General features: G+C 40.6%; 1 protein-coding gene across 25 annotated transcripts in view; it reads left to right on the top strand.

Moving 5' to 3' along the window:
• MPDZ (multiple PDZ domain crumbs cell polarity complex component) overlaps positions 1-22,871 on the top strand; it is a 218,037-nt gene that overhangs the window by 141,817 nt on the left and 53,349 nt on the right. For 24 of the 25 annotated variants that reach the window (XM_077345038.1, XM_077345035.1, XM_077345036.1 and 21 more), the window contains exons 13-20: positions 400-482; positions 2,784-2,930; positions 5,746-5,895; positions 9,609-9,797; positions 10,633-10,842; positions 12,989-13,105; positions 15,662-15,826; positions 21,176-21,457. In XM_077345038.1, the coding sequence (XP_077201153.1) occupies positions 400-482; positions 2,784-2,930; positions 5,746-5,895; positions 9,609-9,797; positions 10,633-10,842; positions 12,989-13,105; positions 15,662-15,826; positions 21,176-21,457 (1,343 nt within the window). The remainder of the gene's footprint in view (positions 1-399; positions 483-2,783; positions 2,931-5,745; positions 5,896-9,608; positions 9,798-10,632; positions 10,843-12,988; positions 13,106-15,661; positions 15,827-21,175; positions 21,458-22,871) is intronic. The other variant, XM_077345047.1, reaches the window with a different exon arrangement.

Genomic DNA, 22,871 nt, shown 5'->3' with positions numbered 1-22,871 from the left:
AAGTGCTAAAATGTTGTTTGGGTTAGTGTCAAACGTATAAACAAAGTGCTGGTTTAGGAATCCTCCTAAAAGGAATTTTATCATTAACTGCTTATCTTGTGACTCCTTAATAGATGTTGTGTGGGTCTCAAAAAGAACCAGTTGAATCCTGAACATTGTTTTAACCCTACTTCCTTAACCCTACCTAGATTGATTTGTGAAAATGCTGTGGTGCTATGTTGTTTTTGATTTTATAACAAAATTCAGTAAGGCTAAAGGCTGTGCGGTACGTTTTTGTTTTACAGATAAAGAGGATATATGAACTCCAGCATGATCCAGCCATTATCTAAATATCAACTACACAGTTAGAAATGACATAAGCTTTTTTTAAATACTAAACTTCTGTACTGCATTTTTCAGGTTTTCAGCTGTCCTCAGAAGAAGGAGAAGAGGCATTGCTGAACAAGTGGCAGAGAATTGTGGGAACAAATTATGAGGTTGTGGTATGTAGACTTAAGGTCTTGCTGTTAATAGCTGTCTTTGTCCTTTATAGGGCGGTCTCTCTCAGTTGTTTTTAGTTTTGTTGAAGTTTAAACTTTTTAAACAAAAGCATAACATATTTCAGTACAAATAGAAAATAAAATAGAATGTTCCAGGGGAAACAATTTATACCATGCCGCCTCTTAAAATACTCCATTGAATATTTCTGATTTAGTAAATTTTTCTGCTTAACTTCTAAGGTCTGATGAAATCAAGCTAGTCTGGGCTATTCAGGACAGGGGTTTACTACATGCATATCATATAAATATTTAGTTAGGAACAGTATCTGTAATATAAATAAAGCCCAAGGAGTTGGGACTCATTACCTACTTGATTGGCTGTCTGTCCAATGAATAGCCAATCAGGTAGGCTGTCCTGTCCCTGGCTGCATCCCACTCCAACTTCTTCTACATGGAAGAAGTGCCAGCCCGCTCTACTGGACTGACTGCAAAAGGTAAGCTGGCCCGCCAGCAGGAGCTGGGAGGGAGGACCTGGGGGAGCCCTGCCAGCGCTCCCCCACCCCAAGCAGCCTCACCGCGGCCTTACAATGGGCTTTTCTGCTAGTTCATATATTTGACAACAAATTTACACTTGCCTCATCCTTTACAGGGTATCTGTGAGTAGCTAATATTGAACTGGCCCCTATACAACTTTTATGTAATATACTCCAGAGTATACTTGAGACTCTCACTCATTATTTGCATCACATGGAACTATTATTAATGGGATATATCATACCAAGAGAGATCAAGTGTAAATATTACATTTCAATTCTGAGATGATACAAGGCACATTCTTTTAAAGACAAGTAAAAATGCCCTCAGTTTTGCCAAATGTATTCACCAAGACAGGGAAGTCTGTGATTAGACCTCCCAATATTTCTGCTAATACTAAAAATCAGCTACCAAGATTTCCATTGGGGCCGGACGACTGGTTATGGAAACATTTAGCCTTTTCTTACCATTATGTTTCTCTGAGAAAAATGGGGCCTGGTGCTGCTGTTAGCCCATATAGGGAACAAGACTGTCCCTGTACTGTATACGTTTTTCCCCCCTACAAGTTGTGAAGTAGGAGGATTCCTCTTGGAGAAACGGCCCAGCACCATGTCTCCAATCCATATCAGCCTACCCTAGCTGTTTTTAATATGAAAGGGAACTTTGAGATTGCCCATGTAACATGTCATTTGACCTTTAGACCTCTGAATTGGTATAAGGAACAATACGGCAATGTAAACATACCAATAAGCTCAAGTTAATCTCCCTTTGTATCAAACTGATACCTACAGTCTGAATCTAAAGTGATCCCTGACATCAAAGGTTCTTCAAGAAAGTGTGTGCTGGATTTCTGGCAATGATCTGAAGTCTGAGAGATTTACGTTCTTTTTACTTTTTTATTTATTCTTTTCACAAGAATTGCATGCGTACATCAAGTGTGGTCCTGTTACACAAGGAAGTATTTAGCTATTATTTTATTTAGCTATTATTTTACTTGTGATTGAACAGCAAGGTATCCTATGTCCAGTTTGTGTATCTCATTTTAGAATTTATAGCAAGCCCTGTACTTAGTCCAAGAAACACCTTTGGTGTTATGGCCACAAAAACACGCAAAGTTCCAAAGAAGGGTATTTAAGGGGCAGGGTCATTGCTACAAGTCTTTCACATACTAGCACAGATGTTTCTCCACCTGGGAATTAGTAACCCGTAGAGGATTATATTGCCAGGTGTGCATCCTGTGTGTGCTTCCTTGCTCCCAGGGGGGTTGAACAGCAGTGTGCAATATTGGTGCCGAATCTGTCATCCAGGGCTTTGACGATACATCGGAGACATTTCCGTTTCAGAGTACTGTATTTGTTAGCCATTGTTCCTCTGGCACCCATGGAAGCTAACTTCTGCTGTAGCGGGAGGTGCAGGGCCTTTGATTGTGGCATTCGTTCCATTTATTTGTAACTCTCTCTGACTACCTTTCATCTCTGGGGCAGCTGTAGCTACCAGCATCTGTTACCCTTTGCAAAGGAGAATGGGACGTTACAGCTGGCTGCTCCCTTTCAACCTACATTGTGATTCCATCTTGTTTTGATGTGAGAAATCAATGAGAAGGGATGATGTTTGAAAGAAGGGCGCTTGTAGCTTAGGAAGCTGAGCATCTGTGGTAAAATGTTATGGCTGCTGCTTTGAAATCTACTTGTTCCCTTGTACATATGAGTGTAATTTTAAAAACAACAGATTTATAGTATTCTGCAGATTCATTATTTGTATTCTTTCCAGGTAGCTCACGTGAACAAGTTTAGTGAAAGCAGTGGACTGGGGATAAGCTTAGAAGCACCACTGGGACATCATTTTATCCGATCTGTTTTGCCAGAAGGACCAGTTGGGCGATGTGGCAAGCTGTTTAGCGGAGATGAATTACTGGAAGTATGAAAACAATTTCTGATTTACTTCAACTCCCCTTACAAGAGATTCTGCAGAGCTTTTATGTTTCTGTTATTTGGGCATGCAGATATTAGTATGTCTTCACATAGGGAGCTGGTGGAAGAAAAATCTAACCAGTGGTATACAAGATTTCAACAGCAATGTGTGTGCAATTTGTCAGTAACAGACACCAAGGTGCTGTGAACTTCTGCTGTGCAAAATTCATTCCCATGAATGGAGTTGTAAAAAAACAAAAAAAACAACCCACACCTCAAAACTAAAACAACTCAACGATCTACTCTTTTGAACAAGTTTAATTCAGTAGTACTAGAAGACAAGCAACTCCCAATGGATTCTGACAATGGTGACAAAAATTCAAACTGTGTTTTAGAAATCCCTTCTTTGTATTTGCGTTACATGCTTCCTGTGCTGCAGCAGAGTCTCAGCAATGCTCCTTAGGGCACCATGTTCTCTAAAGTAGCTCTGCCTCAGGAGTTGATTGGTGCCATACAAACAAAAATATGTGACTGTTAGGGGTTTCGTTTCATTTGGTTTTTATAGACTGGGAGGTTTAGGGTTTGGAAAAAAGATGAAAAATGGAAATCTATGTTGGTCCTGTGAGTAATTGTTTTGGCTTGATAACTAGAGATGTTTTTGAGCTCTCTTTTCATCCTCTGGTTTCATTGATCAGCAATGTGAACCAGCCCCGCCCTGGTTTGAACTTGGGGAGCTACAGCAAATGGAGCACTCCAGACTCATCTAAGAGACTTTGGGTGATTCGTGGTGCATTGACTTGTGGGCTTAGAAAGGGGATAACTCTGCTTAGGTCTGCCTTGTCATTGTTGTACAATGATGTGAATAGAGTTAGAATGAAATTGATCAGATTTGATCTCCTTCTTCAGCTCAAAACAGGAGGAGAATTACATGGAATAACATACTTTGCTTGGCATCAGGATTGCTTAGAATATTGCCTTTTTTTAATACTAAAATTGTTCAGAGGGGTAGAGTACTTTGCTGATTTGACTGAACTGGGCAGCAGTTGCCTCGCTGCTTATTGTCATATCTTCCCATTGTTTGTTTCAACAGAAAACAAACCAAAATCTTCCAACGCATGTCACATTTTAATGCACTCTAAAGTTGTACTTTTGCATTTGAAAATTTTGCTCAGTATAAAGCATTTACTTAACTGCCTTTGTTTATTTACAAATTTTGCTCAGCATGAAGCATTTACTTAACCACCTTTCTCACTGAGACTTGCTCAAGGTATAAACAGTACACAGACAGTGCCATAAAATATGATTAAAATAAGAAAAGTGTATTAACTGTATCCTGTATACACAAAGCTGTCAGTGGAACAAAACAATGGAAAAAGTCATAATAGAATAGTGTAAAATCAAAATATATAGTAAAAAATGCTACCTTAAATTTTACAGGCATTGAATATGACCTTGTTCCCATTATAAAAAGACCCAGTTGAACAATTCTGTCCTGCACCTTCTGCAGAATGGTGAAAATATGAGAGCGTTTCTGACCCATATTGAATATATTGGGTGTTGCTGCCAAATTCACATATGGTTTATTGATTTGATTAATTGATTCTGGGAACAGAATTTATATAACTAATTCAGAATAAGAACAGGTCCATATACGCTTGACTGTTATGCTCTGTTTTTATTTTGCTGTAGCTTTATTAATTGGGCCTGGTAATTAAATAACATTTTATTACAGTATCTAATACAAGGCCCACAAACTCACCACTAGAGGGTCTTTTCATCTCTAAATCCTTTTTTGCTTTTAAGTTGTTGAAACAAACTCTGCCTTCTACTTTGTGCTGTTTTATATTTTTGTACTATTTGCAGTAATCATTTCGTGAATCAGCTGCTCCTCTTGACTATTGCAGAGTTTCATCTCTGTCACTCTGCAATCCCAGAAAGTCAAGGACTTCATAGCAAATGGGATGGAATGATAGAGTTTATCAGACTCAGCTACATGCCATTTGTGAATGCAAGGGAAGCCATATTGCCCTCACTTTAAAATCTCAGTTCAGTACTAGTTACACCAGAAAGGACATTGGGTTATGGCTTCCACAGACAATAGCTTCATTGGGATGTGCATCCAAATGTACATTACAGTGAGGATTACACCAGATGCAACCCATCTTATTATGCCATTGTGGTTTTGTTGCTGGACCACCTGCTGGTTGGCTAGGGGATGAAAATGAAAACACTTTCATGCTCTCTTAAGCATTTCCATCCTACCAGTCGCTTTTTTAAAGGGTATGAAAAGATTTACAGAATTTGGATCCCTGGTACAACTGAGCCTTTATCTTGTGGTTAAGAGCAGCAGACTCTAATCTGGAGGGCTGGATTTGATTCCCTGCTCTTCCACATGAAGCCAGCTGGGTAACCTTGGGTCAGTCACAGTTCTCAGAGCTCTTCCAGCCCCACATACCTCATAGGATGTCTGTTGTAGGAAGGGAAAGCATTGTAAGCTGCTTTGAGACTCTTTGAGACGCTTTGAGACATAGTAAGATGCTTTGAGACATAGTGAAAAGCAGGGTATAAAAACCAATTTCTCTTCTTCCTCTTTGTTACATGTAATATTGCCTTTTTCTGGACCCACCACCCATTTGAATGGTATGTTATGCATCCCACTGACAAAAATGTATACATATATATATTAACAGATTCCTTTTGCTGCAGAAAATTATATGGCTTTATTCAGAAGAAAGTTAAGTCCTGGAATGACAGCGTGTTTTCCCGTTAAAAAAGTATCTTTTCTTTTTGCCTCTCTTAAATATTTTGCTCTCTGTCAACAGGTAAATGGAATATCTTTGCTTGGAAAAAATCACAAGGATGTAGTAAATATTTTAAAAGAGCTTCCCATCAAGGTGACAATGGTGTGTTGCCGTGCAGCTGCTCCACCTATTAGTCAGTCTATATTGGATGAGTCTCAGATGACAGAGCAGGTAATATAATATAAAAACATGGGCTAGTGTGTGGAGGGGTGCTGTGCTTGTGCCTTCTTGGGCCAAAATTGGAGTGGGCTACCAGAAGGCTTCTGCAGCAAACAGGTAAAATAAAGCCCTATTCTGCCTTAACTGCCCTTCCTAGCTGGTATGTAATATCTGAGAGCTATTCCAAGCACTCGCTCTATGCTCTGGCTTCACCTGCCCTTATGCCCCAACAAGGACAGAATTGCATCAGCTCATTCCAAAACAGATGGTGTCTCTGGCTGGTTGCCTTGGCTGAGTTTCTTCTTGGCTGCTTCTCCTGTGGGAATGTGGAATCTTACAGCAAGGATACAGTGAAGAAATACTGTGATAAGCCTTCTGATTGCAAGTGAGCTGTAGCCTTGTGACTTCCTTACAACTGTAGAGTGAATTTTACGAATGCGGACATGAAGAGCCTTATTACACTGTAAAAACGTTTTCTCTGTTCTAACAAAAGCTTCATTTGTTATTGTTTAATGTCAGTGGTAGCTGTTTGGGTGTGGTGGAGTGCAGGAAGTGGCTTCTGTTCCATTCTGTTTGGTTGTCTCAGCAGCCATTGAGGAAGCCATTTTAAAGCCACAAGGCCTTGCTGCAATTTAAGAGTGAATGCTGTTTATTCAGAATTACCTCAGGAACCCCATAAGTGTATCCCCCCCCCCAAAAAAAAGAAATGGTTGGGATTGTAGACATCTTTGATGAAGGGAAAAATAGGATATGAATAGGATATGAAAGAAAAATAGAATATGATAGAAACACAATTAAATTGTGTTTTATAAAGTGCTTAGCAGTATTTTTTTCACCCCCTTGAATGCCAGATCCCCTCCCTGTAAACATTGCAAACTGCTATTGAAGCCCTCTTCACAGTAGAGTTGGGCAGTTTGGGTGGCATTGAATAAATTCAAGTTAAAAAGGGCATGCCCTCCCATGTTGCTCAGGATAGATAACAGCGCTATAAAGCACCATACAACATCATAGGGGTTTTTTGTGTGTCAGGCAATTTTTCCATCTCTCTACACCTCCCAAATGGGGAGAGCAACATCTTTTTGTGGATGTTATTTTGAGCCCCTATCATAAGCCTGGTATAATAACTCTGTCTTGTAGGCCCTGACGGAACTGACTAAGGGCCCTGATTTTCTTTGGGAGTGCATTCTAGCAGGCTGGGGCTAGGGCCAAAATACCTTGGCTGAGACCAGTTTCACCTGTTTTGGTGATCCTGAGCAGGAGTTGATCCAAAGATCTGAATGCTCTTGGGGGAATATAAGGGAAAAGCTTTGGACCATATTAGCATACCTAGGGGAAGCTTCAGATTTCCATCCATTCCAGTCTGGTTTCTGTCCTAGGTCTGGGGTTGAAATAGCTTTGGTTTCCCTGATGGATGATCTTTGTCACCAGCTGGACAGAGATGGGTTGGCACTGAACCCTTCAAAGATGGAGATCCGGTGGCTAAGTAGGGAGGGACCAACTGAGGAAGCATGCCTACCCAGCCTGGATGACATGCAACTTACTGCTGCACAGACCAACAGGAATCTGGGGAGGACCCTTGCTATGGAGGCACAAGTCACCAAAGGAGCTCAGCAGGCTTTTTCCATCTATGTCAGACTAAGCTACTAGTGTCCTACCTGGCTCCAGATCACCTAACCACAGTCATCCATGTAACAGTCACCTCTGGACTGGACTTCTGTAGTTTGCTCTACATGGGCCTTCCCTTGTCCCTACTCTGGAAAATACGGCAGGTCCAAAATGCAGCCACCAGAGTAGTCACTAAAACGCCATGGAGGGCTCACATATGTCCTGTGCTTAGCAACTGCATTGGCTACCAGTAGAGTACCAGATTAAGTTCAAGGTGCTGTTTTTGACATTTAAGGTCATTCACAGTCTGAGCCCAGCATGTCTGAGGGACCACCTCTCCAAAGACATCCCCCAAAGTGTATTACACTCAGTTGGTTCCAACAGGGTGGTCCTTGACCCATGAGAAATGTACCTGGGCCAAGTCCTTTTTGGTCCTGGCCCCTACCTGGTGGAACCAGATCCTAGAGGAGACACAGACCCTGTCAGAGCTTATCCAGTTCCAAAGGGACTTCAAGATAGAGTCGTTCTACTAGGCATTTGGTTGAGACCAGGCCGCCAGTAACATCTAAGAACCTGCTCCCAGCACTCTCCCCTGTAACATCTATAGCAATCAACCATAGGAAAGCAATGTGGGAGAGGCTTGACGCTAAAGGGCACAGATGTTGTTTTAGAGCTTTTAATTTTTTAATTTTATGGTATTTTAATGTGATGTACACTGCCCTGAGACGGCTGGACCAAGAGAGGTGGACTTATAAATTGAATTATAAATAAAATAAAAAGTTGCTAGACCTTGCTGCAGCATTTGATGTGGTAGATCACGAGCTTCCAGCTCATTGCCTCGCCAGCAATGGAATAGAGGAGGCAGCCTATCAGTGACTAAATTCTTTCATCCAGTGTTGTGGATAGAGGGTCACTGTGGGTGGTAAGCAATCATGCTGCTGTAAACTCCCTTGTAGATTTCCATAGGGTATGATGCTATCCCCCACATTATTTAATATCTTCATGCGCCCTCTTGCCTAGCTGTCCAGGGATTCAAACTTGGGTGACATCAATACACAGATAACACCCAACTCTACCTCCTGATGAACAACTTCCTGGATTCACCGTTTGGAAGCAGTGATGGCTTGGATCAAGCTGAGTTGCCTGAAACTCAACCCATCCAAGACAGAGGTCCTGTGACTGAGTAGGAAAGGGCCAGGAGAGAAAGCAGAACTGGCCTGCCTAGGTGGTGTGCAGCTGACGATAGCACAATCTGCTGGGGACTTGGGCATGATTTTTAATGCTTACTGTAAAGGATCAAGTAATCAGAATAGCACATCTGGCGTTCTATTGTCTTCACCAAACTAGACGCCTAGAACCCTCCCTACCTGGTCCCAGAACACCTGGCTAAAGTGATCCATGTGATAGTCACCTCTACGTTGGACTACTGTAACTCGGTCTAGGCGGGCCTGCCCTTGACCCTGACCCAGAAACTACAACTAGTCCAAAATGCAACTATGTGAGTCCTCACCAGAACACCCTGGAGGGCCCACATACAGCCTGTATTCAGGCAGCTACATTGGCTTCTGGTTGAATTCTGGATCAGGTTCAAGGTATTGGTACTGACCTTTAAGGCCATTCTGGGCCCGTGTACCTGAGGGACTGCCCAAAGAACACTCCACTCTGCCAGTGTAAACAGTCTGGCGATCCCTGGCCCAAGAGATGTACGTTTGACCTCAGCCAGGGCAAGGCCTTTTTGGTCTTGGCCCCAACCTGGTGGGATGAACTCCCAGAAGACCTGCCCGACAGAAACTGCCTAAAAAACAGAGCTCTTCCACCAAGTGTTTGACTGAGACCAGTAAGTTAGGATACCATCAATAGGGCCTTCCTCCATAACAGTCTCCCACCCTGGACTGAGAAGGGAGCAGAGCTGTTCAGTCAGTGAATTTGTCATGTGATAGTTGTGACACTCATTTATAGCATAGTAACACTTATTGCAATATCTTCATATTGTATCAGCAGAGTGCCTCAGATACTATTTTTTCTAAGAATAGTGATATTCATTGTAAATATTTTCTGGAAAAATAGTTCTAACATATTTATTTACATTTTTATTACATATTCCTTGTAATTTTTTGCAGTCTCATATAGATCTTGGTGGACTACTTGGTTCGTCAGAGACAGATGATGCTGATTTGGAAATGGCTAATATAGGCCAGAATGCTGATGATGTTCAGGGATCTTCTTTGGCAATGTGGGAAACAGAAATACAGCAAATTGAGCTAGAGAAAGGAAGCATGGGACTTGGCTTCAGCATATTGGATTACCAGGTAATTTCTGAATTCTTTATTTCACAGAAAGGAAATAATTGCTTTAGGGTATTTTGTCTCCCCTGAAATAAGTTTTGGAGGCAATGTAAACATTTGATGTTATTGTCAAACTAATTTTTGTCCATGATTAGCATCCCAGGAATTTGATAGTATACATTTCAATAATCAGCTAATAATTGCCTATCACTTGATAAGATGACAGGACTGAAGAACATAGCATAAATTACCACAGATGCATGCGGAAGTCAGGGGATAAACTGGGTGGGTGAGGGGAACCATGAAGAAAAACCTGATATGGAAACTCTTGGTTCAGGCTGCATTACTTACTATGGTCAAGTGGAATGTTTTAACCTAGGTGACAGGTTTATAAAAAGGGCTTTGTAGTCCTCAAATCAATAAACAGAGGGGGTTTTGCCTGGAATCAGTAAATAACTTCTCCGATATACTTGAAGTACTTTTCCATAAATGTTTTAAAGCTTAAATTATATTATATTCTTGCTGATTTTTTTTGTCAATGTTCTATTTGGGTATAATCAAGTATTAATTATAGAAGTCATTCAGCTAATCGCTGCCTGGAATTGCCAGTCTTTTTTCATACACGAACACTTCCACATGCCTGAGTAGAAGTGCTTCTTATTATTTGGCACAGCACATTGTTTAGCTCCCATGCAAGAACAGATTTACCAGTAATGCTAGTGTTTGGAGCAAGATTATCTCAAAATAAAGTCTGATAAGGACAAACTGTCTTTCATGAGGAAGCTTTGCTCACAGTTTATTTTAAATTATGTGAACGCATAAAATTGGTTTTCTCCTCCTTTCTCCCTTCTTTAATAAGGACCCAGTCGACCCTGCCAACACAGTGATTGTGATCCGCTCCCTTGTCCCTGGGGGCGTTGCTGAACAGGATGGCAGGCTCCTTCCAGGAGACAGGCTCATGTTTGTCAATGACATCAACTTGGAAAATGGCAGCCTGGAGGAAGCTGTTCAAGCGCTGAAAGGAGCACCCACGGGAACAGTTAGAATAGGAGTTGCTAAGCCACTGCCCGTAAGGATGTTTGCTTTATACGTTTTTATGTTGTATTTTGCAGTACAAATAATACATGACAAATTCACATCACTTTCTTACCAATCAGTGACTCATAGCTATATGAATTGTGCTGCCAATCTATGGCGGCCCTGTAGGATTTTCAAAGCAAGAGATGGTTTGCCATTGTCTGCATCTCTGTAATGACCTCTGGACTTCCTTGGTGGTCTCCCATCCACGCTTAGTTTCCAAGAGCTTATGAGCTTGGACTAGCCTGGACCTGTGTGAATTAACCATATTGAAAAAGGTTTGAGATGATGTGAAGATCTATTTGTGGTATGTCATCAGTGACAACTCACTGAGACATGTCACTTCTCGCTGCTGCAGTTTCAAGTAATGAACATGCATTTGTGAGTCAATCCCCACTGCCCCCAATTTGCAAAAAATATCTGCTTGAGATTTATGGAATCAGTGTTATCGTCTCATAGCATATCAGTCTGGCATGGGAATCGCCTTCATTGGGCATGGTAATTTTAAGAGCTGGGGCAGGGCAGAGACAGTGGCAAATTATATACTGGTGACCCAGGATTTTGAAATATTCTTTCAGTCCTAACCCACCCAAAAATAAAAAATAAGAAAACCAACCCTTTGGGGAGGAACACTTGTTTTCTAATTTTGTTGTGCCATGTATGTGCCATGTATGTTAAAAATACAGATATAGATGCAGCTTTTCTGAAAATCCTGAAACCATGTGAGAAGTTTCTGCCACTCAGACACTAAACAGTAAATTTGTGGAAAAATTGAAATATGGACTTAGCAACTCTCCCTCTCTTATGTAGTCTTTATTACAATCTTTTTTTTCTGTTTCTGGGTATTTTGAAAGAGCTTGTAAAATAAACATTACTTCTACTAAACTCTAATATGCGCGGTGAGAGTGGCATTGAGTCCCATGATATATAGATGTGCATACATTTCTTTGTTCCGGTTTTGTCATGTTCCTAGATTGCCCTCCTTAAAAAAATACCTGCCCCTCTGCAGTTCTTCAAATCTCTATTTCTCTATTTAGTTCAGAGACAATACTTTCCAAGTTGGTAGTCTTCAACCATGAGGTGGGCCCCCCAGTTTGGTTGTGAGCTTCTCAAGAGTCAGCATTTTATGCTATCCCTTGTGGAAAAAAGCTGCTAGTGCTCATACATAGAGGGCAAGGGGACTTTAGAGGTTGTTTCTTTTTGCACAAGTTGAAAAGAATGGCAAGATTGAGAGATTAAGTCACTTAAGTGATGGAGAAGAATCTTCCAAGAACCTGACCCTTGTCATGTTCCTTACTAAGCTACATCTGTTGGTGTCAGCTTTCCTTGGTATTTCCTGTCCCTGGGTCAATGGGAGTTCTGCCCATAGTCCTGTCCTTGACATTGGTGAGATCATAATTCTGGCTGTTTGGTTTCCGGTCACGTAATTCTGATATCATGTAGTCTCATCTGTTCTAGACTGGGTTGAATGCAGCTGTTTATATTAGCCCATGTTCTACATTTTATGGTATTCATATTAACTCTTATTTATCTTTGCAAAAGTTATGCTGGACCAGATATTGAAAATCACAATGATGGGATAAAACTTCTGTTTAGAGAACTCTCAGTGGCTTACAGTTAGATCCACAATCCTGTTAGGTAGCACTATTTATAATTAAGCTGGTCTATACTTCATCTTAGAGGTAAGTACAAATGATTTCAGTGGAAATACTTTCCAGGCAGTGGGTTTTAGGATCTGAGAATAAATGGGATTGGATTCACTGAGGTTAAATATGGTTAATTCTAGTTTTTTTAAGAGATTTTTTAGACATGTAGGGAAATCACTTTTAAAAAACAGTTATTAATCATTAGGGCTAGAAAAAAAACAGGTTATGTTGTGCCAGCATGAAAGGTATCACTCTTGAGTAGGACTGAAAGAATATTTCAAAATCCTGGGGTACCAGCATATAATTTCCCACTGTTTTTCCTCCCAGCTCTGTAAATTATTACACATGCCTAGAACTATAAGTTCATTTCCAGTGATCTGTTCTCAGAGCCTCACAAATAATTCTTCTTTCTGAAATTCCCTTAACTTTGCTCACTTTGCATATCCCAAATACTAGCCACCCTCCAACTCAAGAGCTTCATTCTTTCTGCAGCTTTCACCAGAAGAGGGCTATGTTTCTGCTAAGGAAGATTCCTCTTTCTACACTGCCCAGTCCTTTGAGGAGGAAGGGCCAGCTGATTCAGCCCTCTTCCATGCTGAGCTGGCTCTGGTTAGTGGCCCCTTCCTTACCATGATAACGCGTGCAAACCTTTGAAATCTGTGTCTTCGTATTGATCGGCCTTTTGTCTGCAATCAACGTGGGAACAGTCTTCATGCTGTAATGTTAAGAATGTTAAGATTTTGGCTTAGTGGGACAAGAAGCTGATAACAGAACATTTCCTTGTATTTTAAGAATGGATGCTCCAGCTAGTAAGCCTGTTTCTGTACACAAAAAGCAAATTTAGGTTGTACTACTATTAGGATATACACCTCTTCTCGCTCGTATGCATTTCTGAGTAAGCAAGCACAGCTTTTGATCATTTTCAAGGGGAGATGCATACCATACTACACAGGCTTCTTGTTTTCCTTGACTAGTCTTGCTCAGTTATGCTCCGTTGCAGGTATGAAAAACTGTATATTTCTTCTAGACGCTGGAGTCTATTTTTAGTAACACAGCTGTAGCAAGTTACATGGGACATCATCCAGCCAGAGTTGTATGATTTCCCTTTTGTCCTGTGGCACCATTTAATTTGTATTATTAGCTTCCAGAAAATATTTGTTTTTATCAACCACTAGTAGATCAATGTTTGAGAATGGCGAAGTAGGATTTTAAAAAACCCTCTTTCTATCTCTGCAAAAGTACTTAGTAAATATATGGCTGGAATCTTCCATTTCTGAAAATAAGAAAATGCATGACAAACTGACAGTTACAAGTACTTAACATGTTTTTGTAATCAAAAGCTAAAGACACACAAAAAGCTGAAAGAAGGTCTAGATACTGAACACATTACAGAAAACTTTGTATCATGAATTGAGACAATAAGCAATGTTTATATTATGTATCCAGAATATTAGTTACAAACCAGAAATCACAAACTGTGACAATAGCAATTGTGATATACAGTTTTTAAAATGCCTTATTCAGAGTTCCTCTGCTGAATTCACCTTTCTCATTAGTATTCCAATTACATCACTACACTCATATTTTTATACTGGCTCTGTGATGTCTGGTTCATGTTTTTAAGTAGTATGAGAATCATTTCCCATTTTTTATTTCCATGGTGTTCCAATACTATCTATATAGGAATTAATCACATTGATCGTCTTAGAAAGATGCTAGGATCTGATTTAAGTCAGTAGTCTGCTAGGAAAATCCATGGCCTAACTCTATAGAAGGTACCTTGATATATAAGCAGCTGGTTCAGTTATTTCTATGCCAGCATCATTGTTCCCCATTAGTTGAAGTGCAAATGAACAGCATTGCATAGCTTGCCACATTTCCCTTTAACTTTTAAGGACACTCTACACTGCATGTTTTTAAATATTTTGTACAATTGTAGGGGCTAGAAATTTGCTTTAGAAAATATATGAGAGCTGAGCAAAGCCTAGAATAAGTATAGATATATTTATAAACAGCTTAATCCAATTGGACTGTATCTTTTCCTGTTTCCTGTAAACCGCCCTGAGCCCTCGGGGAGGGCGGTATATAAATATAATAAATAAATAAATAAATAAATAAATAAATAAATAGACACACATGACCTGGAAATTTTTCTCCAATTGAATGGAAGCAGGTCAGTCATGTGACTGTGCTGTTACACTATGTCCATTTGTTTTTGGGTTTCTCCTAAAGCAAACTTGCACCGGAGAACTAGTGGACTGTGCCCAGTGGTATGATCCATGCTTTGTTTATACATGTTTTAGTGGCCATTTATTTATTTGGAGGTGGTGGAAATTGATGTTTACAGTTTGGGGTAGGATTTCCCCTGTGCCATTTGGGTTGTGAGGAAATGAGTGGCTTAATGGGTGCCATGCTGGGGAATGATCAACATGGAGCAGACCGCATGGGGACATGTGCAGGAAGTGGTTAAAGACAATTAATCAAATCAAATACAGTTTAATAAAGTAGCAACAAATGGAAGTTAGCCTGAAGCTGTTCAGCCATTGTGTTAAATATAATGGGAACTGAAACAGTCTGCAGTCTATAAAACACTTGGCATCGCAGATGTATAAATGGATAACACATTAACATATGTTATCATATTAACATTTAACCTGTTAAATCAATTTAGAGAAGCCTTAAAAGATACGCAGCATTTCTATATTCAGTCACTCAACATATGAGACTTATTTTATCTGTGGAAAGTTAAAAGGAATCCAAGTAATGTTTTTTAAACATCAGATTCTGCCTCTCTGAGATTTGATATTTGAAATCAACTTCAAAAGAACTTGCCCTTCCCAAACTACCCTAGTAAATCCTTGATAAGTGGGAGGGGGTAGGCATTCGTGGTGGACACAGCATTAAGTCCCGGATTCTTGCAGTTTTGACCTTATTGAATAAAACTTTGCCAGTCTTAAAGGTGCCACTGGACTCAGATATTGTCCTATTGATCCTATTGTTAGAGACAAAAACAGGCTTATTGTATGTCAATGTTTTGTGGATAATTGCAAACAAAAATGTTACACAGCAAATTAGCAGAAGTGTATTTAGTTACAGATGTATATGGGGCTTATGTGATACGAAGGTAGCAGATAGCCTGACTGATTAAATTGCCTTTGCTGTTAGGTGGATTCAAGTGAAGCAGATCTAGCAGAGGAGGAATCCACCTTCGTATCACAGTATTCCCCAGACAATGGTGGTACTTTCCAGTCTTCAGTTTCAACTCTGCATGACAGCAATTGTGCCGATGACCTGAACTATAACCTCTCACTATCCGCTTCAACACCCAAGGTAAAAAAAGGGAGGGGAAGATCATTTTATTGTGGGTGATAAAGCATGTTTGAATGGAAAATTGGTTGTGACTGACTGCTGTGTTAGTTGTAGAGGCGCTTAAATGTTGCCACCATTCATTTGTTCATGGGGGTTTGTTAGCGGTTTTGTATATGCAGTGTTGATTGAACATCTTTCAGACTTTGGAAGACAAAATAATCAACAGGCCAATGACTTCTTATATTGTTGAGGGAAAAAGAATAGAATTTAAGGTGCCTAATAAGAAAAAATATATATTTTGATCCAAAGAAATATAAATAATGAGACTTTTTAGGTGTACGTAAGAGCAACGTAGCATTACTACATTGTTCAGACAAGAAAAAAGCTTTATCTTAAAGCAAGCAATTCGTTACAGTGGAGCTTAGAAAATGTCCTTTCAAGTAATGCTAAAATTAAATCAGCAGAATAGCAAAATAATGAAATTTAACTTAGAACAGATTTCTAAAAAATACTATAAATCTTAGTCCTGTAATTTGAAACAAATATATTGAACCCATACCCATGTACAGTTCCTTTTTGAGAAGCTTGAAGGTGACTTTTGGTTTCTCTCCCATCTTAGTTTTGCCCTCCAATTCTTGTCAGCCTGTTAATTATTTTTTTTTAAGCTTGAATATATTCCATGTGTTTCCTGTCATACTCAGGGTGGGCCCAACATCTTTGCTGGTGATGCTGAATCATTTTCTTGGTTGAATTGCAGTGTATATTCTTGAAAAGAGGAGCTGCTCTTTCTTTCACACCTGAGATTCTCCAGCTGGCAGTATTCCTTCTGGAATGTGTTTCTGCCTTTACTGGCCATCAGGCTGACAGCCGGAGTTTATCTCCTAATGGAATTTCCTAATCCACAACAGAATGTACCTTTACTGTGCCAATGAGACAGATTGCATTGTTTAACTTCGTAATTGTTACTTAAAGGGATTAGACAAGGTGTATGCTGGGAGATGCACATTCTGCAACACATCTGGTCTTAGAGAAGGTGTCACCCTGGCATTTCCTAAAGTCTCCTGTTTTCATTGAGGAAAAATGGGAATAAAGTGCTAATGTTCAACTCTGTTAGCTTTTAATGTTTTACTTGGAAGTACAAGTACATACGCAATGGGCAAATAGTTGTGTAAGGAGCAAGTAGTCAGGACTTTAGTTGCGATGCATTGACTCCTGTGAATACGTGGAGGGTCCCATGGAGCTGAGGACTATCTGACAGCAAGCGAATACCTGTGTCATTTCTTGGAAGTGGAAGCTCTTCCATTGTTGTTCTTGTCAAAAGAAGATGACTGCAGCATAGTAAGGAACTAGCATATGAAAAGCATACTGTAGTTTTTATATAGTCATTAAAAAACACTGCATTCTTAAGCAGAGTTAAAAAAACTTCTAAGCCCACTGACTCAGGTGGACTTAGAAGAGTGTAGGTCTGTTAAGGATTGTACTATAAAAATGATACTGTACTAAGATAATTTAGATTTGTTTAGGAGATGAGGAAAAGGTTTTATGAAGCAAACTATGTTAGGTTTCTTTTTATGCTACCATTTTCATGGACGACATGGAGATATTACACTATTAATGGGTTCAAAAATTGGACGATGCTTCAATTTAGTTCCAGTATGGCTTGGATACACATATATGTAGGGCTTCAGAAGCAGCAGCATGAGGCCATTGAAGTATAAATGTCTAGGGCTGGAAAAAGCAGATGCTATTCAGATGTAATAAAGATGACTGAAGTGTCTTTTGCTCTCGATGGGATTTAATTAATTGCATCATGTTGATTAGAAAAGGATTTAGTCTTTGCTCAATTTACTTGCCTGGTATTAGGCTGAACAGACGCATGTGAAATGGTTTTAATGATTTTCTCACCCCTCTGTAATAGTTTCCCCCCACTAATATACTTTTTCATTCACTATGATGATTTAGAGTATGGAATGACTGCTCTTCTGAATGGAACTTAGATGTAATGTGCAATACAAGTTTATGTCTTCTTATTTCTGGAAGGGCAGTGCAGGGGCATAACATCATCGTATATTATAAAATTATTATTTTATACTGCTTTCAAGCTGATAGAAACTGTCCTTCAGATAGCTTTTAACAAGAAAAGCTTGTACTACATTAGAAACATTGGGAGTATATCCCATTAATTCTGAAAATACATATTAATTTATCATATTTTTATCTCTAGAAGGAGCTCAAGGTGGCATAAACAGCTTCCCTTTGGCTCCATTTTATCATAGAATCATAGAATCATAGAGTTGGAAGGGGCCATAAAGGCCATCTAGTCCAACCCCCTGCTCAACGCAGGATCAGCCCTAACCATCCTAAAGCATCCAAGAAAAGTGTGTATCCAGCCTTTGCTTGAAGACTGCCAGTGAGGGGGAGTTCACCACCTCCTAGGCAGCCTATTCCACTGCTGAACTACTCTGACTGTGAAAAATTTTGTCCTGATATCTAGCCTATATCGTTGTACTTGAAGTTTAAACCCATTACTGCGTGTCCTCTCCTCTGCAGCCAACAGAAACAGCATCCTGCCCTCCTCCAAGTGACAACCTTTCAAATACTTAAAGAGGGCTATCATGTCCCCTCTCAACCTCCTTTTCTCCAGACTGAACATTCCCAAGTCCCTCAATCTATCTTCATAGGGCTTGGTCCCTTGGCCCCAGATCATCTTCGTCGCTCTCCTCTGTACCCTTTCAATTTTATCTACGTCCTTCTTGAAGTGAGGCCTCCAGAACTGCACACAGCACTCCAGGTGTGGTCTGACCAGTGCCGTATACAATGGGACTATGACTTGTGATTTTGATGTGATGCCCCTGTTGACACAGCCCAAAATGGCATTTGCCTTTTTTACCGCTGTATCACACTGCCTGCTCATGTTTAGTTTACAATCCACAAGTACCCCAAGGTCTCGTTCACACACAGTGTCACCTAGAAGCGTATCCCCCATCCAGTAGGCATGCTTTTCATTTTTCTGACCCAGATGCAGAACTTTACACTTATCTTTATTAAATTGCATCATGTTCTCATTTGCCCATTTTTCCATTGTGTTCAGATCTCGTTGAACTCTGTCTCTATCTTCCGGAGTATTTGCCAGTCCTCCCAATTTGGTGTCATCTGCAAACTTGATGAGTAGTCCCTCCACTCCATTTAGATCATTAATAAATACGTAAAAAAGTACCGGGCCAAGCACCGATCCCTGAGGTACCCCGCTACTCACCTCCCTCCAGTCTGATGAAACACCATTGACAACAACTCTTTGAGTGCGGTTCTCTAACCAATTCCCTATCCACCTGACTATCTGAAAATCCAGATTGCAGTCCTTCAACTTATCCATCAGAACATCATGGGGAACCTTGTCAAAAGCTTTACTAAAATCCAAGTAAATGACATCAACCGAATTTCCCCAATCCAGCAAACCTTTTACTTGGTCAAAAAAAGGAAACCAGATTGGTCTGGCAAGACCTGTTGGAGACAAATCTATGCTGACTTCCTTGGATCACCAAATTGTCCTCCAGATGTTTCAGATCGCTCCCTTTAATATCTGCTCCATTATCTTTCCCACAACAAAGGTCAGACTCACTGGTCTGTGGTTTCCTGGGTCATCCTTCCTTCCTTCCTTTTTTGAAGATCGGAATAACTTTTGCTCTCTTCCAGTCCTCCGGGACATATCCAGTCCTTAAAGAGGTCCCGAAGATGATGGACAAGGGCTGTGCAAGTTCTCTGGAAAGTTCTTTGAGCACTCTCGGGTGCATTTCATCCGGCCCAGGGGATTTGTACTCATCCAGTGCAGCTAACTGCCTCTCGACAACCTCTCTATCCATGTTAACCTGCCACCCAGACACTATCCTTTGGCTACTGCCATCTCTAGATGTGCCTAAACCCTTTGACCTGTGGGAAAAAAATAGATGTAAAATAGGCACTAAGCCTTTCTGCTTTCTCTGCATCTTCCGCTAGAGTTTGTCCATCCGCACCCAACAGTGGGCCTATTGCTTCCTTTACTTTACGTTTGATCTACAGTGCCTAGTAACCTGTAGGTACTCTTCTTTAGAGCTCTGTCCTTCCCTCCATTTCCTGAACATTTTCCTTTTCTTTCTTAGTTCCTCTTGAAGTTCTCTGTTCATCCAAATCATAAGCACACACGAGCAGCCAGTGGTCCATCCAGTCCAGCATCCTGTTTTACACTGTGGCCAGTCAGGTTCTCCTGGAACGAGTTGAACACCTTCTTAGCATTAATATTCTAAGGTTTAATGCCTTCAAATATGGAAGCTCTGTTATGGTTCATAGCTAATGAATTTTTTCCCACAAATTCCCTAATTTCTTTCCAAGTCAACTAAATAAGTGACCATTATTACACCCCATTGCAGTGAATTCTGTGAGTTGCTCTCTCTTCACATGGAGATGTACTACCTTGTGTCCATTATCATAATATCATAGGGTATGTTAAGCAGAAAAAGAATGGCTGGTCCAGGTCACCTATTTTCCTTCATGGTGAACAGGCATATGAACCCATGTTTGCCAAGGCCTAGTCCTGAACACTTAACTTCCATTGTTTTGGTATTACTTAGACCTATACCTATATGACTGCCCCTATTTCAATTGTAAAACTTGTCATGAACATTACTTGCTATAAGTTCTTTTGCTTTTAATGCCATTAAAGGTCCCCCCCCCCCACATCTCTTTGGTAACTTCCATACTACACTAGTTGTTGCTCCACCTTTCACACTGGCATTTGTAAAATGAAACCCATATAAATTTGTACAAACCTTTGAATACTTGAAATGGTTGTAACCATGTAGGTTATTCAGATACTTGCCTGTTTTTCATACCAGTGAGTCTTAATAACCAGAAAAATTGGTTTTAATGGGTTTTAACTATGGGTTTTACTGTAACATTTTTACCTTGTAAACCGCCGTGAGCCTAAGGGAACGGTGGTATAAAAGTTTAATAAATAAAATAAATAAATAAATAAAAATCTTCATACAAGAAAATTTGCTATAGTACAAAGAATAATGATTAGTTCTTTTATGTTCTATAGCAAAACAGTCTAGTTGGTCCAAGGAAAGAGAGTGATTTGCAGGTAAGGATATTGTAGCAGGGATAATAAATATCTTTTGGATGAAGAAGTTTTATGTTTCATCATCGCCTTTTATGTTATTCCAGTATTAACCTAATTATATTTTTCCTCTTGTAAACAATATTGATTATTTCACAAGTGCCCTGGCAATGTACAGATATGGGAATAAAATGCAGCTGACTTCTGAATAATAGTTAGCCATCTTATTTTAACAATGGTTTATTAAAATTTGAAATTCTTTTCATCTTGCTCTACAGAGTATTGGTGTAGACCCTTCAGATGCTTCAGTCACTTACCGATTATCTGACCCAAACCTGTACCACATGGATGTAATGCAGAGAGGGAAAGAGAGCAAATCCTCTGCAGAAGTATGTGTGGAACAACCTGATGGCTTTACAAGAAAAGATCCAACAATACATGCAGCTAAGAAACTATCTGAACATGAACATACAAGCACTTGGGGAGAGCATCTGCTAGCAGCTGAAGTTACACAGAATGCAAATGTAACTCCCAGATTGCCTCTTGATTATACTGGAAAAGTAAGAGTTTCACTGGACTTCCATGGTGCTACATCAGTATATTGGGCTGGATCAATCCACTCTCCAAGAAGTCTTCCTCCAGTATAAGAGGATCTTCCTCTAATGGAAGGGCCTCTTAAGGTGGAGGAGGAGTCCTCAGGCTGGAGGAAGGCTTCAGACTGCTCAGTGGAGTGGTAGGATAGGCATGGAATCCACCCTGCTAATGATGATGTAATTTTTTAAAATCAATTTGATGAAAATAAAACAGGATTGGGCTTTCCCCAGATATTATTGAATTTATCTTGATTCCAGAATGCTCACTGTGTACCTGCCAACCCCAGTGGCTGAACTAGAATAACATGAGTAGCCCTCATCATCAGCTTTGTACTTCCCCAATGTCTTTTCCAAATCCTTCATTAGCCTAGCTCTTGTTCAAGGAAACTGGAGGTAGCTCGGTACAAATCCCTTGTGGCCTCCAATGGGAATTCTGCACGCAGGCCCATTCTGATCACAAATACAGGATCTATGTCAGTGCTACTCTCTCTGTCACTCATGGAGAGCCACATTTGCAGTTACTGTGAGCCAGAAGAGCCTCATGAATCCCTACCAAATACCCAAAAACAATAAGATATAATATTAAATATACAACAGTAGCCTTTTTCATGCAGGAATACCTCTGAACATGTAGGGATCAGGGTTGGGCGCTTTCGCGCCCAAGTGGCCGGCCCGGGGGGGAGGGGAGGTGTGGGTGTCAGCATACTGACAGGCGTACACACACAGGTGCGGAGCTCCACACCTGCGTGTGTGTGGCTGCCTGTGCACCAACACCCGCACCTCCCCTCTCCCCCTGTGGCGTGGTGCTGGCTGCGTTGGGAGCGACCGGCTGCTTCAGGCACCACAGTGCCCAACCCTAGTAGGGATATCCCGCTATTGAACATGAGTACTCTATACTAGGAGTGCTGTAATCTCTTTCCCTAATCCGAAGCTCACAGTTCAGGTGAGAGCAAAAATTCTCAGGCTCCCTGCCACAGGCCCCTGCTCAGAGCCAGCCAGCAGCCTAGTGAAACCTCACTTTGCAAGAAGCCTGGTGGCTCTTTACTTCCCTCTCTGCCATCTCACTGTCTTTTTAGCATGAGGCACAGCAGCTCAAGTGCAGGAGTGAGAATTCCAGGGAACCAGAAGGAGAGCAAGCTGGCCGAGAGAACAGCGAGTAAAAGTATAGCCACCCCACTATGGCCAGCTTGCTCTTTTCGTCAGAGAATTTACTATCCACTTTGGCAAGAATGCTTTCTTTCTGGAAGATGCCTGGGTGCTGGGATGAGAAGGTTTTGGGAAGGGGGTTACATCTCTAGCACAAGGTCTCCACCCTCTGAGGAGGCTCACAGCTGACCTATCCTCTAGTTCCTCCAGCCATGGTTATTTCAAAGTGGCAACA

This window comes from Paroedura picta, chromosome 7 (assembly GCF_049243985.1).
Source record: "Paroedura picta isolate Pp20150507F chromosome 7, Ppicta_v3.0, whole genome shotgun sequence".
NCBI classification, from domain to species: domain Eukaryota; kingdom Metazoa; phylum Chordata; class Lepidosauria; order Squamata; family Gekkonidae; genus Paroedura; species Paroedura picta.
Note: the sequence above shows the minus strand (reverse complement) of the source record. Positions and strands in the feature narration are given on the sequence as shown.